Genomic DNA, 14,842 nt, shown 5'->3' on the forward strand with positions numbered 1-14,842 from the left:
TTTTTCCTGTCGGTCTTTCTTTCAAGAAGTTTCTTCTGTTCTTCTAGCCGCTCCAGACTGGTCTGCTTGTCCTTTCAAGTGGAAATTTCCCACCTCAGAAGATTCTGAATGGGGTTCAGGATTCCACTTATGGTCTTATGTAATGCAGAGGCTCCACAGGAAGTAACCTTCACTGGGCACACTGTAGCCCTATTTTGGGTATTCCGATCAGTTATAGGCAGAAGATGGACTTACAAGCTTTCTATGGTGACACTTCTATTCCTCTCTTCCCATCAAGTGTCTATTTTAATAATGGTATGCATGGGAAATGAAGATTCAAAAGACAGCCAAGCATCTTAACATTGTTTCCCCCCTTTTGCCTATTCCAACCACGTCTCAATCCCTGTATCCCAGAGTCCTGTTGGTCCAAGGTTTTGCATACATCATTATTTGCCTCTCTTCCACTTAGCCCATGCAAACCTGACTAATCGTTCTCCCATCCATCTTGTTCTTCCATTCTCCTCCTTCTTCTTGTGTATTGCCCCCCTCCCAGCACCCAAATTATCTTCTGTCTATTCCCTATCCTGTGCTCCACCTTCTCCTCCTTCCCCTCACCTTACCCCCCCCACATCCTGGTAACCAGCAAAGAATCCTGCCCTCCTTTATAGTGGGTTCTTTTTCTTAGTCTTTTACAATAGTAGTCTTATACAGTATTTCTCGTTTTGTGACTGACTAATTTCACTCAACATAATGTCCTCAAGGTTCATACATGTTAGGTGGTGGCTTGCAGCTTCCTTGTTATTCTTCAAGGTTGCATAATATTCCATTGCGTGTATGTACCACAGTTTGTTTATCCATTCTTCAATTGATGGGTACTTATGCTGTAACCATCTTTTTGCTATTGTAAATAGTGCTGCTATGAACATTGGTGTGCATATACCTACTCACGTCATGACTCGTATTTCTTGTGGGTAAATACCAAGCAGAGGAATTGCTGGATTATAAGGCATTTTTATTTCCAACCTTCTGAGGAAGCATCATATTTCCAGAGAGGTTGGACCATTTTGCAATCCCACCAGCAATGCAGGAGCATCCCAGTCTCTCCACATTCTCACCAGCATTTGTTGTCCTCTACTTTTTTGATCTTTGCTGTTATTGCTGGTGTGAATTGATATCTCATTGTTGTTTAGATTTGCATCTCTTTAATGGCTAGTAATAGTGAACATTTCTTCATATGTTTGTTGGCTGCCCAGATCTCTTCCTTGGTGAAATGTCTGTTCATGTCCTGTGCCCATTTTTTAATTGGGTTATTTGTCTTTTTCTTGTAGAGGTGTTGAAGTTTCCTATATATTTTAGAAATGAGTCACTTGTCTGATGTATCATTGCAAAAGATTTTTTTCCCATTCGGTGGGTTCCCTTTATACTCTTCTGGTGAAGTCTTTTGATGAACATAAGTTTTTAATTTTTAGTATGTCCCAATCATCTATTTTGTCTACTTTTGTTTGTGTAGTTTTAAAAATGTTTGGTAGTCTGTGTATGCCCTGAATTAGAGACCTCACATTTGTCCCTAATTTTTCACTGATGTCCTTCATTATTCTGGGATTCACATTTAGGTCTTCAATCCATGCTGAGTTGGTTTTCCTTTAAGGCATGAGGTAAATGTCTTGTTTCAATCTTTTGCATATCGATTTCCAGTTCTGCCAGCACCATCTGTTGAAAAGACTATCCTCTCTCCTTGCGATATATTTAGGTACTTTGTCAAAAATCAGTTGGCTGTATGTGGATGGATTAATTTCTGGATTCTCAATTCTGTTCCATTGATCAATGTATCTTTCATTGTACCAGTACCAAGCTGTTTTGACCACTGTAGGCATGTAATAAATTTTGAAGTCGGGGAGTGAGAGGTGTCCAACCTTATTATTCTTCTTAAGCAGTGCTTTGCTTATCCTGGGTCTCCTTCTTTTCCATATAATGTTTGTCATTGTTTTTCCATCTCTCTGAAGAATGTCGTTGGAATCTGGATTGGGATTGCATTATATGTAAATTACTTTGGGCAGTATTATTTTCACAATGTTAAGTCTTCCTATCCAGGAGCATGGTACGTTCTTCCATTTTTGTAGGTCTCTTTTAGTTTCTTGTAGTAGTGTTTTGCAGTTTTCTTTGTATAGGTCCTTTCCTCCTGTGTCTTTATCAAATGAGGAAACTGAGGCACAGAGGTCCTGTAAATTTTTTATGATCATATGTTATGTACCATGGAGTCATATAGTTATGAGTAAAAAAAAAAAAAAAAAAAAATTAAGGAAATAGTAGCCTTCAATCCTTTTGTGGTTTTACAACCAGGAAAGGTGTGCACCGAGGTGTATCCTTTCATCGTACTTATTCAGTCTGTATGCTGAGAAGCCAGATTGTATATAGAATTTGACATCAAGATTGGAGGAAGAGTCATTGGAAACCTGAAATATGCAGATGACACAATCTTGCTTGCTGAAAGAAAAGAGAGCTTGAAGCATTTACTGTTGAAGAACAAAAACTTTAGCAACAATTACAGCCTTCAATAAGAGTTACACAACCTAAAGAAAACAAATATTCTCACAATTCAACCAATATGCAGCATCATGATAAATGAAGAAAACATTGATGTTGTCAAGGATTGATTTCATTTGCATTGGGTCCACCATCCACATTCATGGGAACTGCATCCAAGAAATCAAATTGCATATTATATTAGGCAAATCAGCTAAAGACCTCTTGAGATTGTTAAAAAAAACAAACACCAAAATATCTCTTTGAGTACTAAGGTGTGCCTGACATGGTATTTCCAGTTGCCTCACATACATGCAAAAGCAAAACAACAAATAAAGAAGGCCAGAGAAGACTTGATGCATTTGAATTATAGTGTTGGTGAGGAATATTGAGTATACCACAGATGGCCAGAAAAATGAATACACTGGTCTTGGAAGAGATATAATCGGAATGCTCCTTAGATGAGAAGATGGCAAGATTTATCTCACACACTTCACATTTGCTGTCAGTATGGACCTATTCCCAGAGAAGGACATCAGTTTTGATAGAGAGTCCGCAAAAAAAGGAAAGCCTTAAGTAGAGATGGATTAACACAGCAGTTACAAAAAGGAGTTAAAACACACAACAATTGTGAGGATAGCACTGGACCGGCCAGTGTTTCATTCTGTTGTACATCACATCACTATGAGTCAGAAGCGATTTAATGGCAGCTCTCGACAACAACAAACCTCCTCAAAGAGGCCTGGTTGTGCAGTGTTTAAGCACTAACCCAAAGGCTGGTGGTTTGCTCCACCTGCTGCTTTATGGGAGAAAGATGTGACATTCTACTTCTGGAAAGATGGCAGCCTTGGGAATCCTATGGAGCAGTTCTACACTGTTCTAAAGGAGAGCTGTGAACTAGAACCAACTTGATGGCAATGGGTTTGGAAGTCTCTTCACACTCATTGAAATATTTTACATAGCATTATTTAAAAGCAACAAGGCTTTAAATCCGATTTAGAATTTTAAAAACTAAACTAAATAAATACAAGGAACCATTTGGTGTCCTTAAGAAAGGAAATCAGAGTAAAAAGAAGGCGGAAACCAAGTTGTTTCCCAGTCTTATGTTATTTTCTTCTTCTTTTGTGAGACTTTGCCTTGGGAAACAGACCTCTCCGGAGACAGGTAATATTGAGGAAGCTCATGACAAGAAGATTTTGCTGCTGAAGGGGTTTTAACCTCTGAGTTATGATAGCTACAGAGGAGTTTCTGAAACAATGTGCCTATGAGTCATGACCTGAATAAGACCTTGGTCCCCCCAGCACAGTTGTGGCTTGTTCAGTCTGCAAACATAAAGAGGTCTCAGTGCTCTAGGTTCCTGAAACATTAGGACACAGTCTGGCTTCCTTACCCAGAATGCTCGGCTTCATGACACACACACTGTAGATAGCTATTCCCATCCAACCATGACCACCATGGCTCTGTGAGGTAAGTAAGGTTGGGTGTCAACCCAGAAAAATACCTTCATGTCGCATATAGATCTGGAGGCATTTCCTCACCTCTATTGTTAAGTGCCATCTAGTCAGTTCCTACTCATACAGACACTGTATATGGTTTCCAAGAAACGACTGGCAGGCTTGAACTGCCAACCTGTGGCTAGAAGTTCAGCACTTATCCTATAATGCCACATTTATGAAAAACACAACACTGTCACCAAAACAATAAAACAACCCCATTCTCCGTGGATCTCAGAGCAGGGGAGAAAGTGACACTTGGCAAAATATCCCAAAATTCCTTTAAAAAAAAACAAAGAATCAAGCGTCTATAAGAAATACCCTCCAAATGCTTATCTGCATTTCCCCAAAACTTTAATTAGGTATTGATTGCTCCTCAGAACGCAGGGCGACCAGAAGACATTGGGGATGTCATATTTAAAGAGTCAAAAGAAAGAAAGAAAAACAGCTTTCAACCAAAATTTCTATATCTTACAAAATTGATCTGCAAAAATGAGAGTGAAATGAAGACATTCCCAGTGAGGGCTCAAGGCCATAGTGTGAGAGGACACCATGGTCAATTGGCATGACATAGCCCACAAAGACAATGTTCTACATCCTACTTTGGGGAGTAGCAATTGGGACCTTAAAAGCTCATGACTGGTCTGCTAAGGTGCAGCTACTAGTCTACCTGTGTGTAGAAGAAAGAAGAATGATGAAAACTGAAAATGCTTGGAAACAATCAGTCTAATGGGCTAATGGAGAAGGTGAACATCCATCACCACAACTCTGAGACCAGAAGAACTAGATGGTGCCCAGCTACCACTGCCAACGGCTTTGAAAGGGATCATTTTTGAAGGCTCCAGATAGAATGAAAAAAATATGGAATAAAACTCATAATTCTTTTTTCAAAAGACTGAACTTACTGGTTAGTATGAGACTGGAGGAACCTGAGACTATGATCCTCAACCACACATAAGGTCTAGAAAGGAATTCATTCTCGTGACCAAATTTATAGCCAAGTGGTAGATAGGTACATAGTGGGGTAACAACACTAGTGAGGTGTGATTACCACTGAATGGTCAACCATTCCAAATGAAAAGGGCAACATTTACTAAGGATGGAGTTCAGTGGGGCTGGGAAGGAGGATGGAATGGAAATAAGAACCACATGAAGGAAGTTGGATAACTGTTGTTCTATGGAGAGAATTGCAATCATTGAGATGAAACAAAGTGTACGATCTGTTTAATATAAAACTGGTGATCTACTCTGTAAACCTTCACTCAATTCACTATTAAAAGTTTCAAAAAAAAAAAAGAGTGGGTAACATTAAGGCATTTCCAGACAAATGAAAGTTGAGGGAACTTCGTACCAATAGATCTGCCCTATAAGAAATGGTAAGGAAATCTTGTGGATGGAAAAGTAGCACACGAAATACCAGTAACTTAAAGCTTCATGAAGAAATAAAACCTTTCTGCAAAAGTGAGAGAAAGAGAGACATACCAGGAGAAATAATGTACTGTTGGAAAGGTCATGATCACAAGGGTGATTGTTGGAATTCAGACATGAGAATGCGCATTAAAACCCAAAAATGGAAATGTGTTGGATGAAATGATGTGACAGAAAAAGGAGATGGTACTTGAGATACAGCAGGACACCAACAAAACCATGGATCTGGTAACCACACCGTCCAGCCAGGGACATGTATAGGGATACAAAGTGGGTAAAACATCTGAAGAGCTAGCTAGTGCAAGGATGGAGACATGGGCAGACTAGAAAGGCGAGACTATAACAAGCTCCCATGTGCATTTTTTTTCCGACCATACCAGTAGATTGTGCAGACAAAAATATTCACTAATAATCGCTCTAACTTCCAGGTATCCAAACTTTCATAATAAAGCATCCGTATTGCAAATGCTGAAGACATACAGAAAATAAACAATTGAACTTTTCAACATTTACACAAGGAATCAGAAGTCTTATACCACACCAAGTATATGCAGAGAGGGAAAATATTAACAGATGACAACATTCTAGATAGATGGTCCCTGATCACCCTTCAGACCTGGAACTGAAGTCACCCATGTAGCTTATTTTTTTGGACAAAATGTACACAGGTGTATAAGGGAAACACTAGCACTCGGAAGGTCTGCACTTCTTAGGAAAACCAGCTATTTGAGATCAAAGGGGAAGCATGCACCAAGGACAAGTTCACAAGGGTTGGGAGAAAAGGAGAAATGGAAACGAGAAACACAGGGAGGAAGTGGGATAAATGACGTTAATGTTGCGGGAATTGCAATCAATGAGATGAAACAAAATGTGTGTGAATTGCGGGATGGCAAACTGACCTGCTCTGAGACATTCACCCAATTGACAATAAAAGTTTATTTAAAAATCTGAAGGGATGTTGTTGTTGTTGTTAAGTGCCGTGGAGTCGGTTCCGACCCATAGCGACCCTGTATAGGGTTTCCGAGGGTGTAAATCTTTACAGGAGTAGAAAGCCTCATCTTTCTCCCGTGGAGTGGCTGGTAGTTTCGAACCGCTGACCTTAAGGTTCGCAGTCCGATTCGTAACCACTACGCTACCAGAGCTCCTTCATATTTTTCATGCACATCTTAATGGAAGAACATATTTTGTGCATTAGAAAACACAGTATATTGAATGATATGCTACATGGTAAAAGCTGGAGGAATCTCTGAAACATTACTCATTAAAATAATCAATCTGTGATTCGATTAACTTTGCCTTTCATTTTCCTTCCACATGCTTGCATTTTCTATTTTTTTGTTTTTCTATGATATATGCAAGTTTCTCTTGGAAAGGGAAAATGGGCATTTTAAAGCCCTGCCAAAACTAAGTCTCAAGAGAAAGTTTGTCATAAACTAGAGGGGTCTCTGTATGTTCGCAAGTAGACCACATGCCATGGGCCAACATTTGTTCAGAGGCAGAAGAAAGTTATTATAAGACTCTCAGAGCTTGGAGACATGACAGATTTGCAGCAACGGAAGGATACCAACCTGGGTCGCAGAGGCATTTGTAACTGGTGCCCACGCTGCGGCACGTGCCGTGGGCACAGGGGCTGAGGGCGCAGAAGTCGATGAGCTGGGCACAGGCTGGCCCCGTGAAACCTGGGCTGCAGCTGCAGACAAAGTGCACGCCGTCTACATGGCAGGTCCCATTGTTCTGGCATGGGTACGAAGCGCACGGGTCCACTTTCTCCTCACAGATGGACCCAAAGTATCCTGTGAGAACATAAGGAAATGATCATCTGTTTTCACATAACAATTAACAAAGTGAAGCCACAGTTCTCAAACAGCTCTCCACTCTGAGGGAGTTCACCAATTCATTTACCAATAGATTTTCCAGATTCACAACCCAACAAGGGTAGACAAGACAGGTTCTCTTAGTCTTGGTGTAGTTGTTGCTGTTAAGTGCCGTTGAGTCAGTTTTGACTCATAGTGACCCTGTAGAGGGTTTCCAAGGAGCCGCTGATGAGTTTGAACCCCCAACCTTGTGGTTCAAACCAACCTGCAGTCCAGTACTTACCCTACAGTTCCACACGAGGACTCCGATATTAATATTGGTTGTTGTTTTTAAGTGTCATGGAATAAGTTCCATCACATAATGATCCTGCATAGGGTTTCCAAGGAGAGACTGGTGAGTTTGAACCACCGACCTTGTGGTTCAAACCGACCTTGTGGTCCAATGCTTTATTCCACAGCACCACACCAGGACTCCCTTGGTAAGATGGTCAATCCTGTGAGTCAATTTTGTTGAGATATAAATGAGGTGACAGCTTAGATAAGCATACATGGATGTGGATATATTTCTATGCATACACGTGTAGGTGTAGGAAGTCCCTGGGGGTACAAACGGTTAACATGTTCAGCTGCTAATTGAATGGCTGAAGATATGAACACACTTATTGGCAGCTATTTCTGAAAAACCCAGTCGCTGAAAACTCTGTGGAGGACAATTTAACTCTGATACACATGAGGTTGCCTTGGGTTTCTGATTCCAGGGCCAGATGGAAGATAGACGAACCAAAAAGAGCAGAGTCCTGGGGAAAAATGTTACAGTAGTCACACACTCAAATGCCCACAGGAGCCAGGCAGACAGCGTCCATGAGAGAAGTGGATCAGGTGTAAGACAGCAGGGAGCGGTGGGGACTAGAACCCAAGAAGACTCCTTCTAAAGGGGATGGTTGTCCCCCACTGACAACCAACTGCCACCGTTGAGAATTTGGGGCCAGTTAACACACCTTCTGAATTTTCAAGAAAAACCTGAAATCCAGATTCTTATTTGACCCTTTCAACATCTTAAAATATAGAGAAATCGTTTCTCTCAAAACAAATCATCTCTATGGCTTTTCTGTGAATGAGAAATGTTAAAGAGCACAGTCTTTGGGGTCAATGAGAATTCTATTTGAGTACCACTTCTACCACTAAATTAATGGACTTGAACAGTAGTTAATTACTCTGACCTGATTCTGTGTTTGTGGGATGGGGACATGAATGCTTACATGGGTATTATGAGGCATAAATGAGAACATTCAGACAAAGCACTTGGCACCATGATTGGCAAATAGTAAATGTTCAATAACGAAGTAGCTATGATTATGATGTAATTCCCAGGTTACCAGGGTGAGAAGGGAGAATAATGAGTTCGGTTTTCAGCATGCTAACTTGAGGATATTGTGTGAGTGTCCAGTAGTTAGCTGACGATGGTCAGAAGAAAGGCACGAACTAAAGGACATGGATTGGGAACATGCACATATGGGTGAGAAATGAAGTCATAGGAATAGATGCTAACACTTGGGAGCAATGGATGAGGATGAGAAGACATTTCCAAGGTGGAGATTTGGATAATGATGATGTTTAAAAGCACAGGGAAGATGAAGCAAATTGTTTCCATCTTTTGATTATTGTGAATGGCGTGGTGTGATGAAGTTGGGATGAAGGTCTTGTCATTGCTCTAATTTCTTGCAGTTAAGCTAATTCTTTATGTTCAGGTGCAGAACAAAGTTTAAAACTCTTTTGAAGATGTTTGGAAGCCATTAGATCAATGGACTAGTGGAGCAGATGAAAATCTGTTACCACGACTCTGAGACCAGAAGAACTAGATAGTTGGTGCCCAGTTACCACTATCAACTGTTCTTAGAGGGATCACATTAGAGAAAATGTGGAACAAAACTTCTAGCCATCTTGTTCTGTTTTTTGATCTAATGCAAATTCTAGTCTCTATGTCTGTGATTATGGATCCAATTTGAAGTGAGTTGTTAATGAGTAAGTACTAAGGTGGAACTAAAGATTGAGGATGCCCCCACTTTACTAGAGGGGTGACTCAAGTCACCACCCTTAGTTTTCCTTGGGGGCATGGTCAAAAGTCCAATTTATAAGACTACTTTAGCAAAGCTCACTCACTTGCTCTGGATCTTGCGTCTGGCTGGTTTATCACATCTGACCTCCAGTTTGTGGGACTTGTGACCAATAACCTGGTCTGATTCACCAGCTCCCACAGTGTCATGCAGCAACAGCCTGCTGTCCGACCTCCCAATTTGGGTTCCTTAGCTGCTGAGACTATGTTGTTGTTGTTGTTAAGTGCCGTTGAGTCAGTTCCGATCCATAGAGACCCCGAGCAGGGTTTCCGAGGCTATAAATCTTTACGGGAGCAGAAAGCCTCATCTTTCTCCCACGGAACAGCTGGTAGTTTCGAACTGCTGACCTGCTGTAAAGATTTACAGCCTCAGAAACCCTGTACAGGGTTGCTATGAGTCGGAACCTACTCCACGGCACACAACGACACTATGTAGGAGAAGAAAATACTCCAGACTGTCCTGAACTATGGATTTGGGACTCACCTGCCTCTATAGTTGTGTGAGCCACTTCCTTTGACGGAAGTTCTGTGAGATGTTGCGGTGTACTGAGAACCCTGACATAGGCAGGAGTGGGGATTGATATCCAGGGACATGGAGTATAACAAGTTGGGAAAGTTGGACATTTGGGCTATCTTTAACTCCACCTCATAGGGACCTACCTTAGTCTGATCTTCCTAAAAGAAATGATTCAGGCAGTTGATGTCAGAATGGTGAGGCCCATTGTAATGTCCCTGACTCACTGCAGTATATGGTTTTAGGGAATCAATGAGAAACCTCTGATATCTGTATGGGATCAAAATGACCCAGGATTAAAGTAGCTATGATGCTGCAATTGCTTACCTAAGGCAAAAGCTATACACGAGATATAGAATTGGTTGATGTCGATTTAACTCCAGATGAATTAGTTCATTGGAAGCATATGGAAATATAGAGTGATAAAGGAAGGGCAAGACGTACAATTCCTTGGTTTTTGTTATCATCCACAGCAGCAATGATAAGGAGAAAGCATGTAGTGTTGATGGAAGACCTGGTTCAGTCAGCATTACATACATTTGCCTCAGATCTGACTCAGAAAGGAAAAACTGGATTAGAACAATAGGAAGTACCACTATGACCGCTGGTCACCCAGAAGAAATTCCAAGAAGGGAATGGACAAAACCAACAAGTTATTTAAACCAAGAGGGTATGTTGCTGTAAGAGCGAGCAAGCTGGTTCTGACCCATAGCAATGCTCTGAGAAGTGGCTGGTGAGTTTGAACCACAAGGCTTGCAGTTCAAACTGACCTTGCAGTCAACTGTTTATCCTACAGTGCCATACCAGGACTCCAAAAGTGTAAAGGAATTGCCTCAGTTTGTTGATATGTATTATCAACTTCCTGTGGAACCATTAGTAGAATGGATTCTAAGAGTGACTAATGTAGAGGCAGTGTCTTTAGTTTTGAATACTACAAAATGTAATAGTATGTTTGGGATAATTCTTCCATAACTTACTGGGGAAGAGTCATCAATGGTAATACAGATGCGCTTACACAGAAGGAATGGTCAGCCTAGGAATAGGCTGGATAAAATATGCAATAAGATCTGCCCAATAAGGAAATTGGGACAGACTAAGCCCAACAGGAAAGAGATTTTTAGATGGTTATGGAGTCTTGGTGTGGTGCTGTGGGTTAATGCTCTGGACTGCAAGCTTGCTTTGGACCACAAGGTTGACAATTCAAGCTCACCAGCTGCTCCTTGAAAACCCTATAAAGGGTTGCTATGGATCAGAATCAACTCCAAGGCCCTTAACAACAACAAATGAGAAATGGCACTGTAGGATCAGCACTGAAATGCTAACCACAAGGTCAGCAGTTCAAATCCACCAGCCATCCTTAGAAATCCTATAAGGGCTGCTGTGAGTCAGAACCAACTCAATGGCATAGAACAACAACAACTGAGAAATTGGATGGATAGAGTGGACATGGATGGAGCTGATACAAAGTTGGTAAACAGCACTATAGGCGGTTGAGTGGACCAGGGGAGATTTCTGCTGTGCCCCCAATGTTAAAGAGGCCAACAAATCCATTCTAAGCCTTCTTGTTGATGATGCCATTAAGTGGCATTGAGTCAGTTCCAACTCATAGCAGTCCTGTATAGGATCTCCAGAGTAGCTAGTGAGTCTGAACCACTGACCTTGCAGTTTAAACTGACTTTGAGGTCCTGTGCTTATCCTACAGTAACACACCAGGGATCCCAGCCAGGAGGAATTTAATGATGGGAATTCCCATTTGGAGCAGACGCTCAGTTGATCAAGATCAGGACTGACAAAAGGATCAACGTCTTCTGATTCAGTCTCCAACAGGGGACCTGAGGCCATAAACATACATGTGGGTAAAATGGCCCAGGGATTGGGGAAAGGCTTTCTTGGGGTTCCTGGACATCTATGCCAAGAAATTTGGAAGACAGCTATCCTTACACCACAACTGATTATGCCCATTCCAAAGAGAGGTGGCCCAACAGAATGCGGAAATCATTGGTCAATATCATTAATATCCCATGCGAGTATAACTTTACTAAGGATAGTTCAAACACAGCTGCATCAACACATTGACAGGGAGCTGCCAGAGGTTCAAGCCAGATTCAGACGAGGATGTGGAACAAGGGATATCACTGTTGACGTCAGAGAGATCTTGGCTGAAAGCAGAGAATACCAGAAAGATGTTTACCTGTGCATTACTGACTATGCAAAGGCTTTCGATTGGTGGATCATGACAAACTATAGACGACATTGGAAAATGAGTATTCAGAGACAGATCATTGTGCTCCTGATGGATCTGTACATAGACCAAGAGGTACTTGTTCAAACAGAACAAGGAGACACAAAATCAGGAAAGGTGTGTACCAGGGTTGCACACCTTTGATAAACTGTTGTTAAGTGCAGTCAAGTCTGATTTAAACAGATCTAGTAAAGTTGTATCCTTACACCACACTGATTGACTCTGCATGCTGAGCAAATAATCTGAGAAATTGGATTATATGAAGAAGAATGTGGCATCAGAACTGGAGGAAGACTCATTAAAAACTTGCAATATGCAGATGATACAACTGTGCTTGCTGCAGGCCGCCAAGACTTAAAAATACTTATTGAGAAATATTGAAAACAAAGCCTTCATTATGGGTTGAATCTCAAAGTACAGAAAACAAAAATCCTCACCACTGGACCAACAAATAACATCAAGATAAATGGGAAAAAAGATTGAAAATTTCCCAAAGACTTCATTTTGCGTGGGTCCACGATCAACACTCTTGACAGAAGCAGCCACCAAGAAATCAAATGATGTATTTCATTAGGCAAATCTTCAGCACAAGACCTCCTTAAAGTGTTCAAGAGCAAAGATATCAATTGAAGGACTAAGGTGCACCTGACCCAAACCCTGGTATTTTCATCACCTCACATGCATGTGAAAGCTGGACAATGGATAAGGAAGATCCTAGAAGAATAGATGCATTTGAGTTAAGGTGTTGGAGGAGAATATTAAAAGTACCCTGAACTACCAGAAGAACAAACAAATCTGTGTTGCACAAAGTACAACCAGAATACTCCTTAGCAGTCAAAATTGTCAGACTTTGTCTCTCATACTTCAGACAAATTATCAGGAGGGACCAGTCCCTTCAGAAGGAGATCATGCTTGGTAAAGTGAAGTGTCAGCGAAGATGCGGAAGACCCCCAATGAGATGGGTGGGCACGGTGGCAGCAACAAGGGACTGAAGCATAACAACAATTGTGAGAATGGCGCAGGACCGGGCATAGTTCGTTCGGTTGTGCATAAGGTTGCTATGCGTCCATACTGACTCAATGGCATCTAACAGCAATAAGGCTAGAATCAGATATGGGGATGCAGTGGCTGATGGGATTATGGTGAAAATTTGGACGAGAACTGGATGATTTAAACAGATCTTGTAGGATGTAGTTTCATCTCCTTTACCTGAAGACAACCAAAACTGTCAGCCTACATGGAACATAGGTGAAATAAGTGACTGTTGTCTTAACTAAGCTTTCAGGTGATTTGATGTTTAGCAAAGGGAAACTGGTACAATGTTACAAGAGATACAGGCTTTTACTTAAATGGGAGAGTGTAAGCAAAAAAAGGAAAGTTTGGTTTTGCTTTCCTTTAAGGAAAAGACTGGAAAACATTACTGATGATATACGAAAAGAAAAGTTCCCAAAAGAGGAGATCCATACATGATCATTGAATTGCATATTGAAACAACTTCACTGGTGTTGACTCAGGAACCCTGTGTTCTGTGATCATGAAATTTTCTAATATTCTCACTTCAGGAAAATAGAAAGACAGAATGAGAATGGCACTAGAAATGCTTATTTTTCAGAGTATGTTAAAATAGCTGTGATAAACTGGTAGCGTAGTGGTTACGAATCGGGCTGCGAACCTTAAGGTCAGCGGTTCGAAACTACCAGCCGCTCCGCGGGAGAAAGATGAGGCTTTCTACTCCCGTAAAGATTTACACCCTCGGAAACCCTGTACAGGGTCGCTATGGGTCGGAATCGACTCGACAGCACTTAACAACAACAACAAACTGTTGTTGTTTAGTGCAGTCGAGTTGGTTCTGATTCAGAGCAACCTTGTATAGCATTTCCAAGGAGTGGTTGGTGGATCTGAACCGTCTTGTGGTTCAAACTGACATTGCAGTCAAGTATTTGTCCTATGGTGCCACACTAATGATCCAGTCTAAAAATATATATATACTGTATGTAATACACAATGCTATTCTATTTTGAAGCAAAACATTCAAGGTACATCTAAATATGCATTGTGGAGATGCACATGAGATAGGGCAATTCTGAAACATTTTCCTGACTCACAGACTATTGATTGTTGTTGGAAAAGAGGTTCACAGATGTAAATTCTGAGCCAGTTTTGAAAGGGTTATTGCTTTGACCAGCAAATTCTCCATTTCCTCCTATCACTAAAGAGTTGTTATGCTCTGATTCAAGTAGCCTCCTTTTGTAAATGACTCACATCTTCTGTCACCTCTTCCTAATTGACCTTCCTAAGAAAGAAAAGATTGAGGTTGTGTAACACAAAGAACACAGGGCCAGAAGACCGAGGTTGCAACTTTGATTAACTGTGTGTCCTCCAGAATAGGGATGGCACCTACTACCTAGGTTTAAATAAGATGGCACATTTTGCTCAATAATGGTGGATTATCGTTCCTTTAAGCAGTGGCTCTAAAGAAATTTGAATCCACTAAGAGGTACCTAGGAAGAAAGATCTGATAAAAATTTCTGAAAATCAGCCATTGAAAACTTTAAAGGCAGGGAATCTAAAGATAGGGAAATTGGAAGGAAGGGGGCTTTTCAGCCAATCTTGGATATACTATCAAACTTTGCATTGGCAAGAATCCTTCAGAGCAGAGCTCCTGGAATAAGGAGGTACTCTCACACTGCTCTCTGAACATGTCCAGTTACTGGACCAAGCAGTGAGCACTTAATT

At 41.1% G+C, this 14,842-nt stretch overlaps 1 protein-coding gene across 1 annotated transcript in view; it reads right to left on the minus strand.

Moving 5' to 3' along the window:
• DNER (delta/notch-like EGF repeat containing) overlaps positions 1-14,842 on the minus strand; it is a 449,127-nt gene that overhangs the window by 91,839 nt on the left and 342,446 nt on the right. Inside the window, exon 8 of the mRNA XM_006866792.1 lies at positions 6,992-7,216. Coding sequence (XP_006866854.1) covers positions 6,992-7,216 — 225 coding nt within the window. The remainder of the gene's footprint in view (positions 1-6,991; positions 7,217-14,842) is intronic.

The sequence above is a fragment of the Chrysochloris asiatica genome, unplaced genomic scaffold (genome assembly GCF_000296735.1).
Source record: "Chrysochloris asiatica unplaced genomic scaffold, ChrAsi1.0 scaffold00096, whole genome shotgun sequence".
Taxonomy (NCBI): domain Eukaryota; kingdom Metazoa; phylum Chordata; class Mammalia; order Afrosoricida; family Chrysochloridae; genus Chrysochloris; species Chrysochloris asiatica.